This window comes from Adiantum capillus-veneris, chromosome 6 (genome assembly GCF_014529385.1).
Source record: "Adiantum capillus-veneris isolate H3 chromosome 6, ASM1452938v2, whole genome shotgun sequence".
NCBI classification, from domain to species: Eukaryota; Viridiplantae; Streptophyta; class Polypodiopsida; order Polypodiales; family Pteridaceae; genus Adiantum; species Adiantum capillus-veneris.
This window is the reverse complement of record NC_140936.1, coordinates 37,266,313-37,282,188: the sequence shown is the minus strand read 5'-3', so window position 1 is coordinate 37,282,188 and position 15,876 is coordinate 37,266,313. Positions and strand designations below refer to the sequence as shown.

The 15,876-nt window shown below is 44.2% G+C and overlaps 1 protein-coding gene across 1 annotated transcript; it reads left to right on the top strand.

The window, feature by feature from the left end:
* Positions 1 to 13,315: 13,315 nt before the first annotated feature.
* On the top strand, positions 13,316 to 14,353 carry LOC147455356 (BURP domain-containing protein 3-like). The gene has a single exon (XM_086515241.1). The coding sequence runs from the start codon at positions 13,316 to 13,318 to the stop codon at positions 14,351 to 14,353; it is 1,038 nt and encodes a 345-aa protein (XP_086371367.1).
* The last annotated feature ends 1,523 nt before the right edge of the window (positions 14,354 to 15,876 follow it).

Here is a 15,876-nt window from a genome sequence, read left to right as displayed (position 1 = left end):
AACATGTTTGTTTGGGAGTCAGCCTGAACCAAGGTGCTCTAACTCTCAGCTAGAAATAGGGCAATTAGCCATCTAAATTTTTCTTCACCAGTTCATTGATTGAACACTAACTGCCATAAGGGCTAGGAGCCACACACGTTGGCTAAGAGTCATTGTCAGATCTTGGGTAAGACCCAATTGTTGGCATTTCTTGGGTGATTGTTCTTAAGATCGAACACATCTGCCCAAAGGAGTACACATCAAGCACATCGATGTTAATGGACAGCAAGAGTCTTGTCATTACGGATGTTTATGGTGTCATTTTTGCACTACATGTTTTTAGTGTGACGCTCAAGTTGAGTTTTGATAAATTGTTTACTAAATCACCCCATAGGCATTAAGGATCACAATTTGATCTATCCCAGTTGTACTTTCAAGGATAGAAGTCTGTAATCTACCATGGGGTAAAGGACAAATTCAACTTTTTAAGTACTTCCGATCATTTCTATACACGGTTGACTATGTTGGTTACCGTTACCTGCTAGCTGAGCAGATTCTATAAAGGGTCTTACCAAGGGGTTTCACTACGTAGATTATAACCAACGGGTTTGGATTGTGACGGCAACACCCAAGGTACCCAGTGCAATGTTGTTTGTTTTCTTTCACAAGTGGGAGACATGCTTCCGTGCATTTGAATACGGGTAAGTGAACATTAAGTTCAATTCTCCAGGTATGCACCTATTGATTTGGTGTTATTTCATTTTTTTTATATTGTTTCCTTGGATTTTTTAGGTCGTATAAATACGCTTGAATGTTTCAGAGACATGCCAAGCGCATGTCGAAACAAAGCAGTTTGGGCTGTCGTGTCCCATATATTTTTCTGCCTTATGCTACTATGAATCCACGTGTAGGGTTTGATTTGGCACATGTTGTCACATGGGATACAACATGGTCTAGGAACTCAAGGAGTTCTTTTTAGCCAGTGTGGAGCAATGATCATGAGGGTCCCTCTCACTTGTGTCGCAGAGTGTTTGTAGTTACCTCCACACACAAGTACATCTCGTACTTAAAGGATGTTATTTTTACAGACATCCTTATTAGAGACATATTCCACATGTTGAGAATATGAGTCTCTAAGACTGACACTAGCACCTAATTCCTAATGATGTGTCACAAGACATCCCTACGTGCTGGTTGCTTCCGTTGATTAGACCATTTGGATCACACCGTATCAGGAACAATTTCAATGGCCAAAAATTATCGAGTACTTAGTACAGACTTGTTGTGATGAGAAGTGTTGTGAAACCACCTTAACGGAGGGTCGTTTCTACATATAGCCAAGTATGCTAAGTTACTGAGAATTTCTCATGGTTGGTACCTAAGTGTGACTGAGCTTTCACATTCTGTTATGGTCCAACTCTTGTTGAAAGGATTTCACCTATGTACCATGGAAAGTCTCGTTATGGAATTCAGGTTTAGATAAGTTTGTGTTAAATGCATGCACCCTAGGTGTTATGGGCCCTAGTGTTTAACATTGATTTATTTGGAGCGGCATGCAAATTCATGGACTCTATTCTTTTTTGCACCTTTTTGCATTGCAAGTGCAATCTCTACTGCAGATTTATTATGAGTTTACACCCTACCATACAAGGTACTGGCTCAAGATGGGTGTATGTGGTTGGATGGTATAAACTCTATGAGCTTACTCCAGTCCAACCCGCTTTCAAACTCGTTGGTTGTCTCCACTCCATATCAAATATATGGCTGTAGTTTATCATTAGTCATGGAAGACTGTCTATAAGTAGTTGGGGGAAATCACCTCACTGTTACTGTTGCTATTCATTTCATGTTGGATGGGCAACTTACACGTATTCTTTGCTAAAGGATTTGCTAAGCGCATATGTTAGAACAACGCATTCTAAATGGGTGATTCTCTCCCTATTTTAGAATTTTCTTAGGTTAGGTTTTTAGCTTTGAACACCTGTTGTGGGGGGGTTGGATACCGTTTCAATATTTTCATAAGTCAAGGACTTAGCAGGGGTGCTGACAAAGTATGAGGTACTTCTGTGTGCTTCAAAATGTTCAAAAGTCTGACATGAGGACACTCCCTATTCTATCCCTCACTAGCTATGAGCTTTTGAAGATACTCACGCGAGTTGGAAATCTGGCTCACAATTGTATGGAAATTTGCGCCAAGGTTTTCTTGCATTTTTGCGGTGTTTTCAAAAAGTTTGAAACCTGGGTTTGTAATTAGACACCTCTTAGTTGTGATGACTCATTTAGCATTCTCAAGTGAGTTCTATATGGAGTCTTCACGCTATGTTGGTTATGCATCGGTTAACCAAGACTGTTTCATACGGACAACAATGTGGAGAATAAAGATGTTATTCTTTCTTTCATTGAACCTCCTACTAAACCGGGTTCCGCTCTAATGAATTGTTGAATCCATGTGGGATGCAACGGTGGAAAACATCAATGTTCTTATGAAGATACAACACTTGTGTTTTTGAGGACGAAAACGCTTCTCCAAGGGGGGAGTAATGTCGGGACAAGGGCAAGACCACGGAGTCATGGACTGGGCGAGGGGCCAGACTAGGCAATGTGGACAAGGTAATCCGGCTAAGGCAAAAGTCTAGGATCATTGCCTATATAGTGGGAGGTGGATTCCAGGCTCAAGTCACCCCATGCATTACATAGACCATCCAGACGGATTGCAATGCCCATGAATCTTTGCAAGGAAATTCAATTTTGTGCTTATCTCACACCTGCACATTTTTATGGCCATCCGCTTCCATCTTGTCGGTCCAAGATGACACAATCGCCAACTTTTTTGGCTTTGGACTCACCAAGAGCCCAATCACCAAAACTAGTAATTATGTCCTGTTAGACCATGGTGACAAATTGTGATGCCCATGAAACTTTTCAAGAGTGGGAATTCATGTGCGTCCCCCACCCTTGCAAAGTTTCATGGCCATTTGTTGCCGCCTTATCGATCAAAGGTGGCACAATCGTCTGGCTTTGGGCTAGCCAAGGGTCCAAATGCCTATATTGGGCTGAGATGGATTGTGATGCCCATGAAACTTGTAGGGGAAGGAATTAGTGTGCTCTTCCCACCCCTGAAAGGTTTCATGGAAATCTCTTGTTGTCTTGTCCATCAAGGGTGGCACAATTGCCAATTTTTTCGCTTTGGACTCGAAGACCAAAATTTGGCAAACCCCCACCTTAGAAAAGTTTCATGGACATTCACTCACGTCTTGTCAATGTAGGGTGGCATAATCACCAATTGTTTGGCTTTGAGCTTTCCAAGGGCCCAATGGTAAAATTTATCAATTGTGCTAGCCCAAACCTTTGAGATGGATTGTGATGCCCATGAAACTTTGCAAGCGTGGGGAAATCACACTAATCCCAATTTTTTGGCTTTTGGCTCGACGACCAAAACTTGGCGGTTGTGCCACCCTATACCATTGCGATAAATTGTGATTTCCATGAAACTTTCTATGGGTGGTGGTTATTGTGCTTCCCCCACCGCAAAGAAAAAATAATGGCCGTCCGCTCACATCTCATTGTTCTAGGTGGCACAATCATAAATTTTTTGTCTTTGGGCTCGTGAAGGGACCAACGAGCAAAAGTTCAAAATTGTGCCATCCTAGATCTTTGGGATGGATTGAGATTCCCATACAACTTTGTAGGGATGGGGATGAGTATGATTTCTCCTTTTTCAAAAAGTTTTATTGCCATCCGGTGCCATCTTCTGGGTTCAGGATGTTATAGTTGCCAAACGTTTTAACTTTGGGCTCACCAAGGGCCCACTATCACCCTAGACCATCCAGATAGATTGTGATGCCCATGAAACCTTGAAAGAGAATGGATTAGTGTGCTTTTCTTCCCTCTACAAAGTTTCATGGCCATCTGTTGCCGTCTTATCGATCAAGGGTGACACAATTGTTAATTTTTTGGCTTTGGGCTCGCCAAGGGTCCACTGCCGCTCTAGCCCGTCGAGACATATTGTGATGCCCATGATACTTTATGAGGGAAATAATTAATGTTCTTTCCCCACCGGTACAAAGTTTGAATGCAATCCATTGTTGTTTTGTTGGTCCAAGATGGCACAATCACTAGTGTATTGGCTTTGGGGTTGCCAAGGGTCCAATATCCAAAAGTTGGCGATTGTGCCACCCTAGACCATCGAGATACATTTTGATGCCCATGAAACGTTACACGGGAATCTAGTTGTGTTATTACACCAGTCTTGCAAAATTTCATGGCCATCCGATCCAGTCTTGTCGGTCCAAGATGGCACATTGACCAATTTTTTTGGCTTTCGGAGTCTCCATGGGCCCAATCGCCAAAATTGTTTATTGTGGCATCCTAGATCGTTCAAATAAATTGTGATGCCTATGAAACTTTATGTCGGTGGGGTTTAGTGTGCTTACCCCACTCGTGAAAAGTTTTATGGTCATCCATTGCTGTCTCATTGATCAACCGTGACACAATTGGCAATTTTTTGGCTTTGGGTTTGCCAAGAGTCCAACTATCAAAATTCAACTAAGAAGGATTGTGATGCACATGATACTTGTAAGGGAAAAGATAAGTGTGATTAACCTACCCCTACAAGGTTTCATGGCCATCTGTTTTTGTCTCGTCCGTCTAGGGTGACACAATTGTCATTTTTTTGGCCTTGGACTCGATGACCAAAATTTTGTGGTTGTGCCACCTTAGATCATCGAGACAGATTGCGATGCCCATGAAACTTTTCAAGAGTGGGGATTACTCTGCTTCCCAAACCTTAGAAAAGTTTCATGGCTATCTTCTCGTGTATCGTTGGTCTAGGGTGGCACAATCACCCTATTTTTTGCCTTTGAACTGGCAGAGTCCTAATGGGCAAAAGTTGGCCATTGTGCCTCCCTAGGCTGTTGAGAAGGATTGTGATGCCCATGGAAATTTTCAAGGGTGGGAGATAGTGGGATTCCCACATTCCTGCAAAATTTTATGGCCATCCATTGCCGTCTCATTGATCAAAGGTGGCACAATCGCATATGTTTTTGCGTTGGCCTGGCCAAGGGCCCAACTGCCAAAAATGGGCCGAGACACATTGTGATGCCCATGAGACTTATAGGGGTAGGGATCAGTGTGCTCCCCCCAACCTTGCAAGATTTCATGGACATCTATTGTCATCTCCTCCGTCCAAGGTGGCACAATTGCCAATTTTTTGACTTTAGACTCGACGAACAAAATTTAGCGATTGTGCCGTTCTAGACCGTCAAGACGGATTGCGATGTCCATGAAACTTTTTAGGGGTGGGGATTTTTTTTCTCTCCCAGTATCAAAAAGTTTTTATGGTCATTTTCTCTCATCTCTTCGATCTAGGGTAGATAATATTCAAAATTTGGCTTTGACATCGCCAAGGACCCAACATGCAAAACTTGGCGATTGTGCCGTCTTGGACGATCGAGATGGATTGTGATGCCCACTACAATTTTCAAGGGTGAGGATTAGTATAATTCTCCCTCCTATACAAATTCTCATGGAAATCTTCTTCCTTCTTGTTGATCGAGGGTGGCACAATGGCCAATTCTTTGGCTTTTGGCTCGCCAGGGGCCCAATGGACAAAAGTTGGTAATTATGCCTCCCTCAACCATCGAGATGGATTGTGATGCCCATGAAACTTTGCAAGGCTAGCTATACATTATTATTATTTCCCAGATCCCATATCCTCTGTTCAGGGTGGCACAATCACCAATTTGTTTGTCTTTGGGCTCCCCAAGGGCCCATAGTTACCCTAAATCATCGAGACAAATTGCTATTTTCATGAAACTTTGCATAGACATGGATTAGTGTTCTTTATCTTCCTCTTAAAAGTTTCCTGGCCATTCATTGCTATGTCTTTGGTGGAGGGTGGCACAATCATTAATTTTTTGGACCCAACTATCAAAATTTGGTAATTGTGCTATCCCAAACTGTCAAAACGGTTTGCAATGCCCATGAAACTTATCATGGGTAGGGATTTAGTTTCTTTTTCCACCTGTGAAAAGTTTCATGGACATCTATTGTTGTTTTGTATCAGCCAAGGGTGGCACAATTGACACTTTATTGGCTTTAGAGTCGCCAACGGTACAACGGCCAAAAGTTGGCGATTGTGCCACCCTAGACCATCGCGATGGATGGCGATGCCCATGAAACTTTGGAGGGGAAGGTATTAGTGTGCTTACCTTACCCTTGAAAGTTCTCATGGCCATCCGCTTTCGTCTTGTGGGCCCAAGATGACACAATTGCTAGTTTGGGGTGGCACAATGACACTTTATTGGCTTAGAGTCGCCAACGGTTTCAACGGCCAAAAGTTGGCGATTGTGGCACCTAGACCATCGCGAGGGATGGCGATGCCCATGGAAACTTTGGAGGGGAAGGTATTGTGTGCTATAACTTACCTTGAAAGTTCTCATGGCCATCCGCTTTCGTCTTGTGGGCCCCAAGATGACAACAATTGCTAGTTTGGTGATTGTGCATCCTAGACTATCGAGATAGATTTCAATGCCCATTAAATTTTTCATGGGTGGGGATTAGTGTGCTTAACCTACAATTGCAAAGTTCACGGTCACCCATTGTTGTCTCATTGATTGAAGGTGGTACAATTACCAATTTCTTAGCTTTGGGCTAATAAGAACGTGACTGCCAAACTAGGCCAAGACCGATTGTGATGCCCATGAAACTTGTAGAGGTAGGGATTAGTGTGATTCCCCCACCCTTGCAAGGTTTCATGGCCATTGTTGTTGTCTTCAATTGCATTTTTTTGGCTTTGACTGGACGACCAAAATTTGGGCAACCAAAATTTCCCCCCCTCCCCCCAAAAAATTTTCATGGCCATTCGCATTTCATCTCTCAATCTAGAGTGGCAGAACCACTAACTTTTTGGCTTTGGACTAGCGAGGGCCCAACAGGGCAAAAGCTAGCAATTGTGCCACCCTAAACCATTCAGATGAATTGTGATGCCCATGAAACATTGTAGAGGACATGATTAGTATGATTTCCCCTCCCTCGCAAAGTTTCATAGCCATCTGCTGCCATTTTGTTGGTCCACGAGTGTCACAATCACCATTTTTTTGGCTTCGGGCTCGCCAAGGGTCCACTGCTGCATTACATTGTCGAGTGGGATTGTGATGCCCATGAAACTTTTCATGAGCATTAATTATTGTGATTTTTTTCTTCTACAAAGTTTCATGGAAATAGATTTCCATCTCATTGATCGAGGGTGGCACAATCGTTAATTTTTGGCTTTGGGCTTGCCAAGGGCCCAATGGTCAAATTTTGGCTATCTTGGCACCCTAGACCATCGAGAGAGATGCCCATGAAACTTTGGAAGGGCACGGATTAGTGTGCTATCTCCACCTCTGTAAAGTAGAATGGCCATCTGTTGCTATCTCATTGGTCCAAGGTGGCACAATCGCCAATTTAATGGCTTTGGGTTCGCCAAGGGTCCAACATCCAAAAGCTGACGATTGTGCCACCTTAGACCATCAAGGTGGATTGTGACTCCCATGAAACTTTGCAGGGAAAGGTACTTGTGTGCTTTCCCAAGCCCTGCAAAGTTTCATGGCCATCCGCTCCCATCTTGTTTGTCCAAGATGACACAATCGGCCATTTTTTTTTGGCATTGGGCTCGCCATGGGCCCAATAGCCAAAATTGGTGACTATGTCATCCTAGACTAAATTGTGATGCCCATGAAACTTTGCAAGGGTGGTGTAAAGTTTAATGGCCATCCATTGTCGTCTCATTGATTGAATGTGACACAATCGCTAATTTTTGGCTTTGGATTGGCCAAGGGCCCATCTGCCAAAATTGGACTATGATGAATTATGATGCCCATGAAACTTATATGGACAAGGAGTATAGTGCTTCCCTAACCCCTGCAAGGTTTCATGGCCATCTGCTGTCATCTCGTCAGTCCAAGGTGGCATAATCTCCAATTTTTTGGCCTTGGGCTCAACGACCAAAATTTGGTGATTGTGCCGCCCTAGACCATTGAGATGGATTGTGATGCCCATGAAACCTTTGCATATGACTGATAGAGGAAAATGTTTATTCTTATTGCAGTTGACTATTTGTCAATATGGGTAGAGGCAAAGGCAGTAAAGAAGATCACTAGCAAGGATGTTGGGAAATTTGTGTATGAGGATATATGTTGTAAGTTTGGTATACCATTGGAATTTCTCTCTAACTATGGTCCAGGATTTTGTGGAGAGTTGTTTGCCTATTTATGTGAGAAGTTGAAGGTACAACATAGGTATACCACTCCATATTATCCACAATAAAATGGAATGAATAAAATATTCAATGGAGAGCTTATGAGGATACTTACCAAAATGACTCAAAGTCATAGTAAAACATGGGATCTTGAACTTTCATGTGCTTTGTGGGCTTATAGAACATCTGTGGAAACCAAGAACTGGATTTTCTCCATTTCACTTGGTGTATGGAAAGGAAGCGTTGTTGCCCGTTGAAGTTGAGATTCCTTCCATCAAGATTCATAAAGTTAAATGAAGAGGCAATGGACATGCTCAAAGAGAAACTTTTTTATTTACAATGTTTACAACTTGATAGTACTGTTGCTTTTGAGCATTATGAGAAAAATCAACATGATCAACAAAGAAGGTTCAACGAAACATTGAAGCACAAAAAGATAGAGGAGGGTGCAATGGTACTAAGATAGAATAGCAGATTAGATAGAACCTTTCAAAACAGGTTTCAAAACACACGAGAGGGTCCATTCATGGTAGCAAAGAAGTACAAGAATGACACTTATCAGCTTGTTGATTTGGATGGAACCATGCACTCATCTAGAGTTAATGGATATAGGCTCAAGAAGTATGTGACACGAATGATGACAATTGTAAATGATCATATAATTCTTGAAGAGAATGACAACTCAAATGTCCCTTTACATGTAGCTAGGTAACTTCTAGGGATGAAATGTGCTCCTTGTTTGCCCTAGAAATTGTTGTTGTTGATCATGAATGATCTAGCACACTACGGGGTTGGCAAGTTATGACAAGTTTTTTTATGTGACTAAGAAAACATGTAAGGATTTTATGGATTCTTTCCAACTTTTTTGAAGAGGTCGCATATGTATATGCCATGTGCATACTCACGCGTCTCAAGCAAGGTCATCGTTATGTACATATCCCTTGAGGGATTGGACCCTTATTTGTGGCGTCATGGTTTTCTAAAATGTATTGTACATGATGTAAATATTATTTTGAGTCTCAATGAAACAATTGTAAGTATAGATAATGCTCAGGCTCATGCGCAAAAATGTGATCTATGTAGTCGCCTATATTGCACCTCAGCTATGTCCTTGCATATTTTATCCAAATCACATGCATCAGGTATAGAAAGTGATGGATTCTGAAGTGTAGTTCTTTGAAATTCTTTGAGGAATCATAGTGACAAATTTGGTGATTTTTGGTAACCGTTTGCCCCAATCCCCATCGAAAATGGCTTTTTATATAGGTAAAAATGGATCAAAAACTAGTTAAATTTGGTCTAGATAGGCAAATTTTTGACACATCAGCTCACATGCCGTGGACAAAAAAAAGGGGCGGGGGGTGCTTTCTGAAGTGAAAAAACTAAGAATTTGTTATTCTAAGAGAGGCACCCAAGAGGATTCATGGTGGTGTGTGTGTGCACGATGTTTCTCTTCTTCCCGCCTTTGAATTACACCTTTCTCTTATCAATTTGATTTTTCGGGATCATCTTGGGTGCACTCTCATTGGTGTTTTCTCCATGGTTATAGTGTTTTGGTGTAGAAGATAGAGGCATTTTCCACATAGTCTACGTGTGTGTGTGTGTGTGTGTGTGTGTGTGTGTGCCATTGGGGTTGAGTGAGTAAGAAAGAGTGAGAGAGATTTTGGAATCGAGTTGAGTGTGAGAGGATATGAGTATGTGTGTTTGTTGGATCAACTTTACCTTCACATTGGCTTGATTAGCATTGCTAGCATGCAAACACCAAGAAATACGAGTGCCTCTATAGTCTTGCACGGATCACACCGTCAGAAGGAAGGACTATGACACTGCCGAAAACATATGTGGTAAACACCTTTAGAAATTTATGAAAAACCCTTCAAGCATGGAACACACTAAAAATTAGGATAAACAGAGGACATCATGATGAAGCCTGTATCGTGGAGATGTCCATAGAGTATCCATACGCAAAAAACAGATGAGAGATGAAAGAGTTATAGCCACTCAAACATAGGGGTACACTCTTTCTTGCTAAAAAATGAGCTCTCTGGAAGTTGTACATGTGTTGCAGCTATTAAAAAGGGGGCCCACTCATCTTTTATTTCCCCCAAATCTTCTCTCCCTACTCAGCCGACAAGGCTTCATTTGTAGGCACCTTTTAATTGGCTCAATTTTGGCCTTTTTTTGGGTGAAAAATGAGGTGTCTGGTGATCCTTTGACCAAGGCATGGGGTGGGGGCAAGTGGCCAGTGGACCGAAAGGGATGTCTAGGCGCCTGTCCAATAAATGTGCACTCACAAAATGCACCATTTCTCTCCCATCAAGCCCACTAGCCCATGAAGGCCACCGAGCCAAGCTTCTCTCCAATTGATACAAGCTATAGGGGGTCCTCCTTTGGCCTATATACCCCCCATTCTCCCCTTTGTCCTTCTCATGTGGGATTATCCCATGACACATGGCAACCCCCTCCTCAAGGCTTCCAAACTCCCCATTTCCCCACTAGTTTCCAGTCTCTCTCCCAAGCAGGATGACTTCTTGAACAACTTTCCTCAAGGCATAACCTGCTACTCCCGTCTCACTGGATGATGCACTGCAACACACGGTTTAGAGCCCATCCTCTCGGCTATCTCCAAAAACTTACAATTTCAGCATTTCTAATCTTAGACCCTCAAGTTGGCCCAATTGCTTTTGTCGCATGCACTTGCCATCACTTTCTAAGTTGAGACAGTCCACTTCGGATGCTCATAACTCATGATGTACATGTTCGATTCACGAACTATAAAGCAGGGCTGGAAATATTTATTAAAAACCATGTTTCGGGGACTCAAACAATCCCAAACATCAACACCCAAGTTTGGAAAAATCACACCTTTGTACATGAATTTGTACAGGGCCACTTCCAAAACTTGGAGGGCTATCTACACATATATGCATGAGGCTAGTGGGAAATGACTTAAAGACTTTATGCTCATCCAGAAAATGCCCGATAGTTTTTGATGTGATCCCAAGACTCATCGTCACCGACTCTCTACACGCATCTTGTTGCGTTGGTGAGAGCTTGTAATCCCAACAAGTTGCCTCTTGATTTGAGTGAATAAGGACCTATTTGGGTGAGTTTACTCTACCATTTGGGTGTGCGAGTATCCATTCCAAGCTGCAGGCAGCCTATGCTATAGAGGTGAAACGCTTTCAACCCTCCTTGTCAACGCCTGTTAAAGTAGTCCACATCGTGCCCGAGGACAAACACTGCGTAGAGATGAAAAGAAAAGTGAGTAGGCACCTCCAAGTGGTGAGACAAGGCACGGTAGTATGTCACGTAACATAGAAGGGCATGCTCTCTTATGCCCAGTCCTCTATGCAAAAGGGTGCTCATGCCACTAAGGCTCTTGGCCGGGGACCAAATTGCTGCAAAGTGAGTGAGCTTATTGAAGAAAGGGCCTTCAACTGACACCAAGACAAGCCTCTATGCCCAACACGGTGCACACGTGCCCACTCCTAGAAGGACTCTACCACCACTGACCTAGACTCTGGACCCACATGTCGAAAGATTGTGAAGGCGCCTCGCCCGATGAAACAACTCTTCCGCCAGAGAGTGTATGTCCGCTAGAGAGGGTGTAGGAACATGGGGTGTTGGTGCCTGCTCTGGTGGATGTGGGCTATTGTGGGGGAGTCCTCTACTGAGGGGGTGATGGCTATTGGGGGGTCACCACCTCCATGTTCTGACAGAAGTTGAAACATGGTGTCTGCATTGAAAAAGAAAACTGTCACAATCAGTATCATGAAATGCAAAAGTGTGCAAGAAAATTCTAATAGGTAAATAAGGTAGCTCTTACACTGTTAAGATATGGAAATTGAATATCGATCCTAAACCCTAAACCATAAATTTGGCTTTTCAATTGTTTATAAAAAAGATTCATTGGGTGCTAGTAGGCTAGTAGTTAGCTATAGAAAAAGAAAAAATATAGAATCTTGGAGGATTCTGTCTCGTTTGCTCCGACCACGTGGACGGAGTCACGAGAAGGAAATCAAGTGCGTCTCTCTCTCTCTCTCTCTCTCTCTCTCTCTCTCTCTCTCTCTCTCTCTCTCTCTCTCTCTTTCACACACACACACACACACACACACACACACACATTGCGCATGTAGGTCTCTGTTGTTGTCATCGACCCTTGCCTTGAAATCTCATCATGGTTGTCATCACCACAATTGCCTTTGCTCCTATTCGACTGGTTCTCTGGCATGGAACCTCCAGGCCTACATATGCTCTGAGATTGCATGTGTAGGGGGCTCCTAGAGATGTGTGTGTGTGTGTTTTTTGGGAAGTGATGAGAGGGGGTGGGACGCTTACATAGTAGTCTTGTAGGTGGGATGGCAGTGCAAGGAGGAAGGAGCGGGGACATCAGGAGCGGTGAGATGGGGGTTTAGCTGGACAAGAAGGCAAGAATCTTTGGAGGTATCAACATATTTTATTTAAAGAGTAGCCAGTAAAAGCCTACGATTTTGATTATGTAGGCGTCACGATTTTGATCATTGGGTGCTAATATGCACAAAGCCAAAGCGAAGGGACTATGGAAGATAAGTTAGCCCTAGAATGATGGGCGAATTATGCATGCGCATGCCCTCGTTATCCTAAGGGTGTTCACACACATGACTATTGGGTAAAAGAATAGATCGGGGGGACCGACAGTGCTCGAAAAAACCTTTCTTCCAAAAACTTGGCAAACCTACATATGTGACACAACAGAGGTAAATTGACAAAATTTGAAGGTTGTCACACCAAATTACACTAAAATTTTCAAAATTTTGAAGGTTTTCTCACTTTCAATAATAAAATTTAGAGGTAAATTTCAAAATTTGTAGGTGGGATTACGTTTTTTTTCGAGCATTGGATGGGGGGTGTTGAGACTGGTTAGTAAGCTTTGGTACTCGTGAGAAGCCAGCGGGCCCACGGAGATGTCCTGAATGTGGGGATTTTTCCAGAGGATATTCAGGCGGAGCCTCGGAGGAGGGTCCTGTCTCTCTCTCTCTCTCTCTCTCTCTCTGTGTGTGTGTGTGTGTGTGTCCGCTGGCGGCCTCCACCGGGCAACGTCAGCGTGCCCTGCTCATGCACCTATCATTCGCTGCCGCGTTAGTGCAGGCAGCAATATTATTATTCGCGGCACTCGCAGCGGCACAAGCACGTGATCCACCCGGCATGCTTCTGTCTCCGGGCCTAGCGGCGCTCAAGTCCCCTCTCTCCGCAGACCAGGTGGCTAACTACACGCAGCAGCTCGCCTCCTCCGGCCGCTTCACCAACACTGATGAGTTCTGCGGTCAGGCCCACATCCAGTGCGGCGCCACGGCCTCCTCCCTCGCCTTCAACAGCTGCACGCGCATGTCCAGGCGTCGAAGGCTGCTGGACGACACCATCCTTCAATGCCGTAACAAGCATGCGGCGGAAGCCGTGACCACCCTGGAGCTTTTCTTCACCCGCTTCAGCGACATGCAGCCCGGCAATACGATCACAGTCTCCGAGCCCGAGTTGCTAGGGTCGCGCCTCTCCACCTCTAGGTCCTTCCTGCCCAAGCCCATCTCCGACCTCCTCCCCATGTCCGTCAACAAGCTGCCCAGCGTGCTCAGCACACTGGACATCGCGCCTACCTCCGACATGGCCACCGCCATTGCCACCAACCTGCAAATGTGCACGGACAAGGATCCCAAGGGCTTCAATGATCGCACCTGCTCGTTTTCCCTGGAGGACCTCACCTCCTTCGTTACCAGCAGGGTGGGCACAAGCACTCCCAAGGCCATGGAGTTCTTCTACGACGCCACCATCGTGGACCAGCCGCTCACCATCCTGAGCCTGGACCTGGTCAGCCCCGCTGGCACCAAGCAGTACTCCTGCCACACCATGTCCTTCGCCTTCACGGCGCAGTACTGCCACAACCTGCCTAGCACCAACATCTACAAGATGTCGGCCAATGTCACCGACAAGACGTCAGGCAAGACCACCACCTACGACAACCTGGGCGTTTCCTGCCATCTCGACACCAGCGGCTTCAGTCCCAACCACCCGGCCATGCGCAAGCTCAACAGAAAGCCCGGCGAGGGCGAGGTCTGTCACCTCCTTGTCAACGCTGTCGTCTACGCCGCGCCCTCCTAAGCCAGCTCATAATTATATAATTATGAAATTATATGTAAAGTCAAGGCTATAGACATTTTTACTTTACTCTTTTTGTCATCTAGCATCGAATTACCTCCATGTTGTTCTAGATGTAAGCACTGAAGCACTCACAAATGGATTGGGGAAGGAAGGTCTTTTGCCAAGTCTTTCTCACTTATTTTGAGATACTACAAAATAAGCGCATCGTTGTCCTTAGTGGAAATGCTCCAAAGATTTCTTCTCAATCCTTGTGTGCATAATTAGGTGTGTGATAACAATGAACGATATCCTTTGCACCCTCTCGACATATTTCCAAATTAATTAATTGTATGCCAAAGGTCTCTCAAGATGAGCTCCAAGAAACACTTGCAAGATTTGAAGATAGATCCACAAGCTACCCTCTCATTAAATGACATGCCCCGCCTAGAAGGGATCAATCGTACATGATCCTTGATTGTGGAATTGAGGAGAGGAAAACATGGGTGGCTTGGAGTCTTGATCTCACAAGAGCCTCCCTTTTGGGAGGTCGATGACTTAAGGGGAATTTCAAACTCCGAGAAAAGCTTTTCGAGCAATCATAAAAACGAGCAAAACCCAACAAGATACATATAGAACTTAAACCCTAAAAACTTGCCCAAGGTGATTGCCGCATCGTTCCATATGCCAATACACTTAGTCGTCAATGGCCCAGCTTGAAAAAATGGAAGAGTGCCACATTTGTTGTGAATGCCAAAGGAAGGTTTTGATATTCTACAAAAGAGGCCCTCGACCAGTAATAGCGACACAAGCACACATGCAATGTGTGTGATCAAAAGGTACAATGAGTTGGATGCAGTAGCATCCACGGTCATTTGATCAACAGATTCACCATCGTTAGTATCTCTACCTTCTTGACCGTAGGATAATCTGCCATGCCTAAAGGGCTTCAACATCTTTCCCTCCCTCGCATGAGACTCTTACAAGATTGTGATCCCATTATATGCAATAAGTAGGCTCCACTCTTGAAGCTTCCTTTAACATGTCCGTTGTCCTCATGATGCAACCTCTCCACTACCTTGTGGAGTTGTCCCACCCCTATTAGGTTTTTCTCTATCTTGCAAAATTTGAACAAAGTGAAATCCCAGTGTGCACCTGCTTGAGCACCCCGTAGGGTACCCCCCTCCAAGGGGTGACTGGGTTGTTGGCTGTTACAAACGAACAACTTTGACACAACAATGTTGGCTAGGAAAGGCTAATATGAATGTCCCTATTCATTGGATTTGGTTTGGCAAGACTTGTCTATTAGTGATACGCAGTGGAGTAAAGGGATCAACAACTGCACCTCAATCTGCAAGAGGGGCAGGATCCGGGATGGTGGATCGCCGCAACAGGGGAGGCAAGACTTTTAAATACTTTTATACATACGACCTTGCCGCATGCATAGTGATGCCTGCTAGCCTAGATGGTTAAGGCAGAGTGCCTTGAGGTGGGACGTCCAGGGGTTGAAGGGCATTCTTGATGCCAAGAGAGGCCTAATATTTTTG

Coding starts and splice junctions, on each gene's coding strand:
- LOC147455356 (XM_086515241.1), top strand. CDS start 13,316: ATGCACCTATCATTCGCTGCCGCGTTAGTGCAGGCAGCAATATTATTA.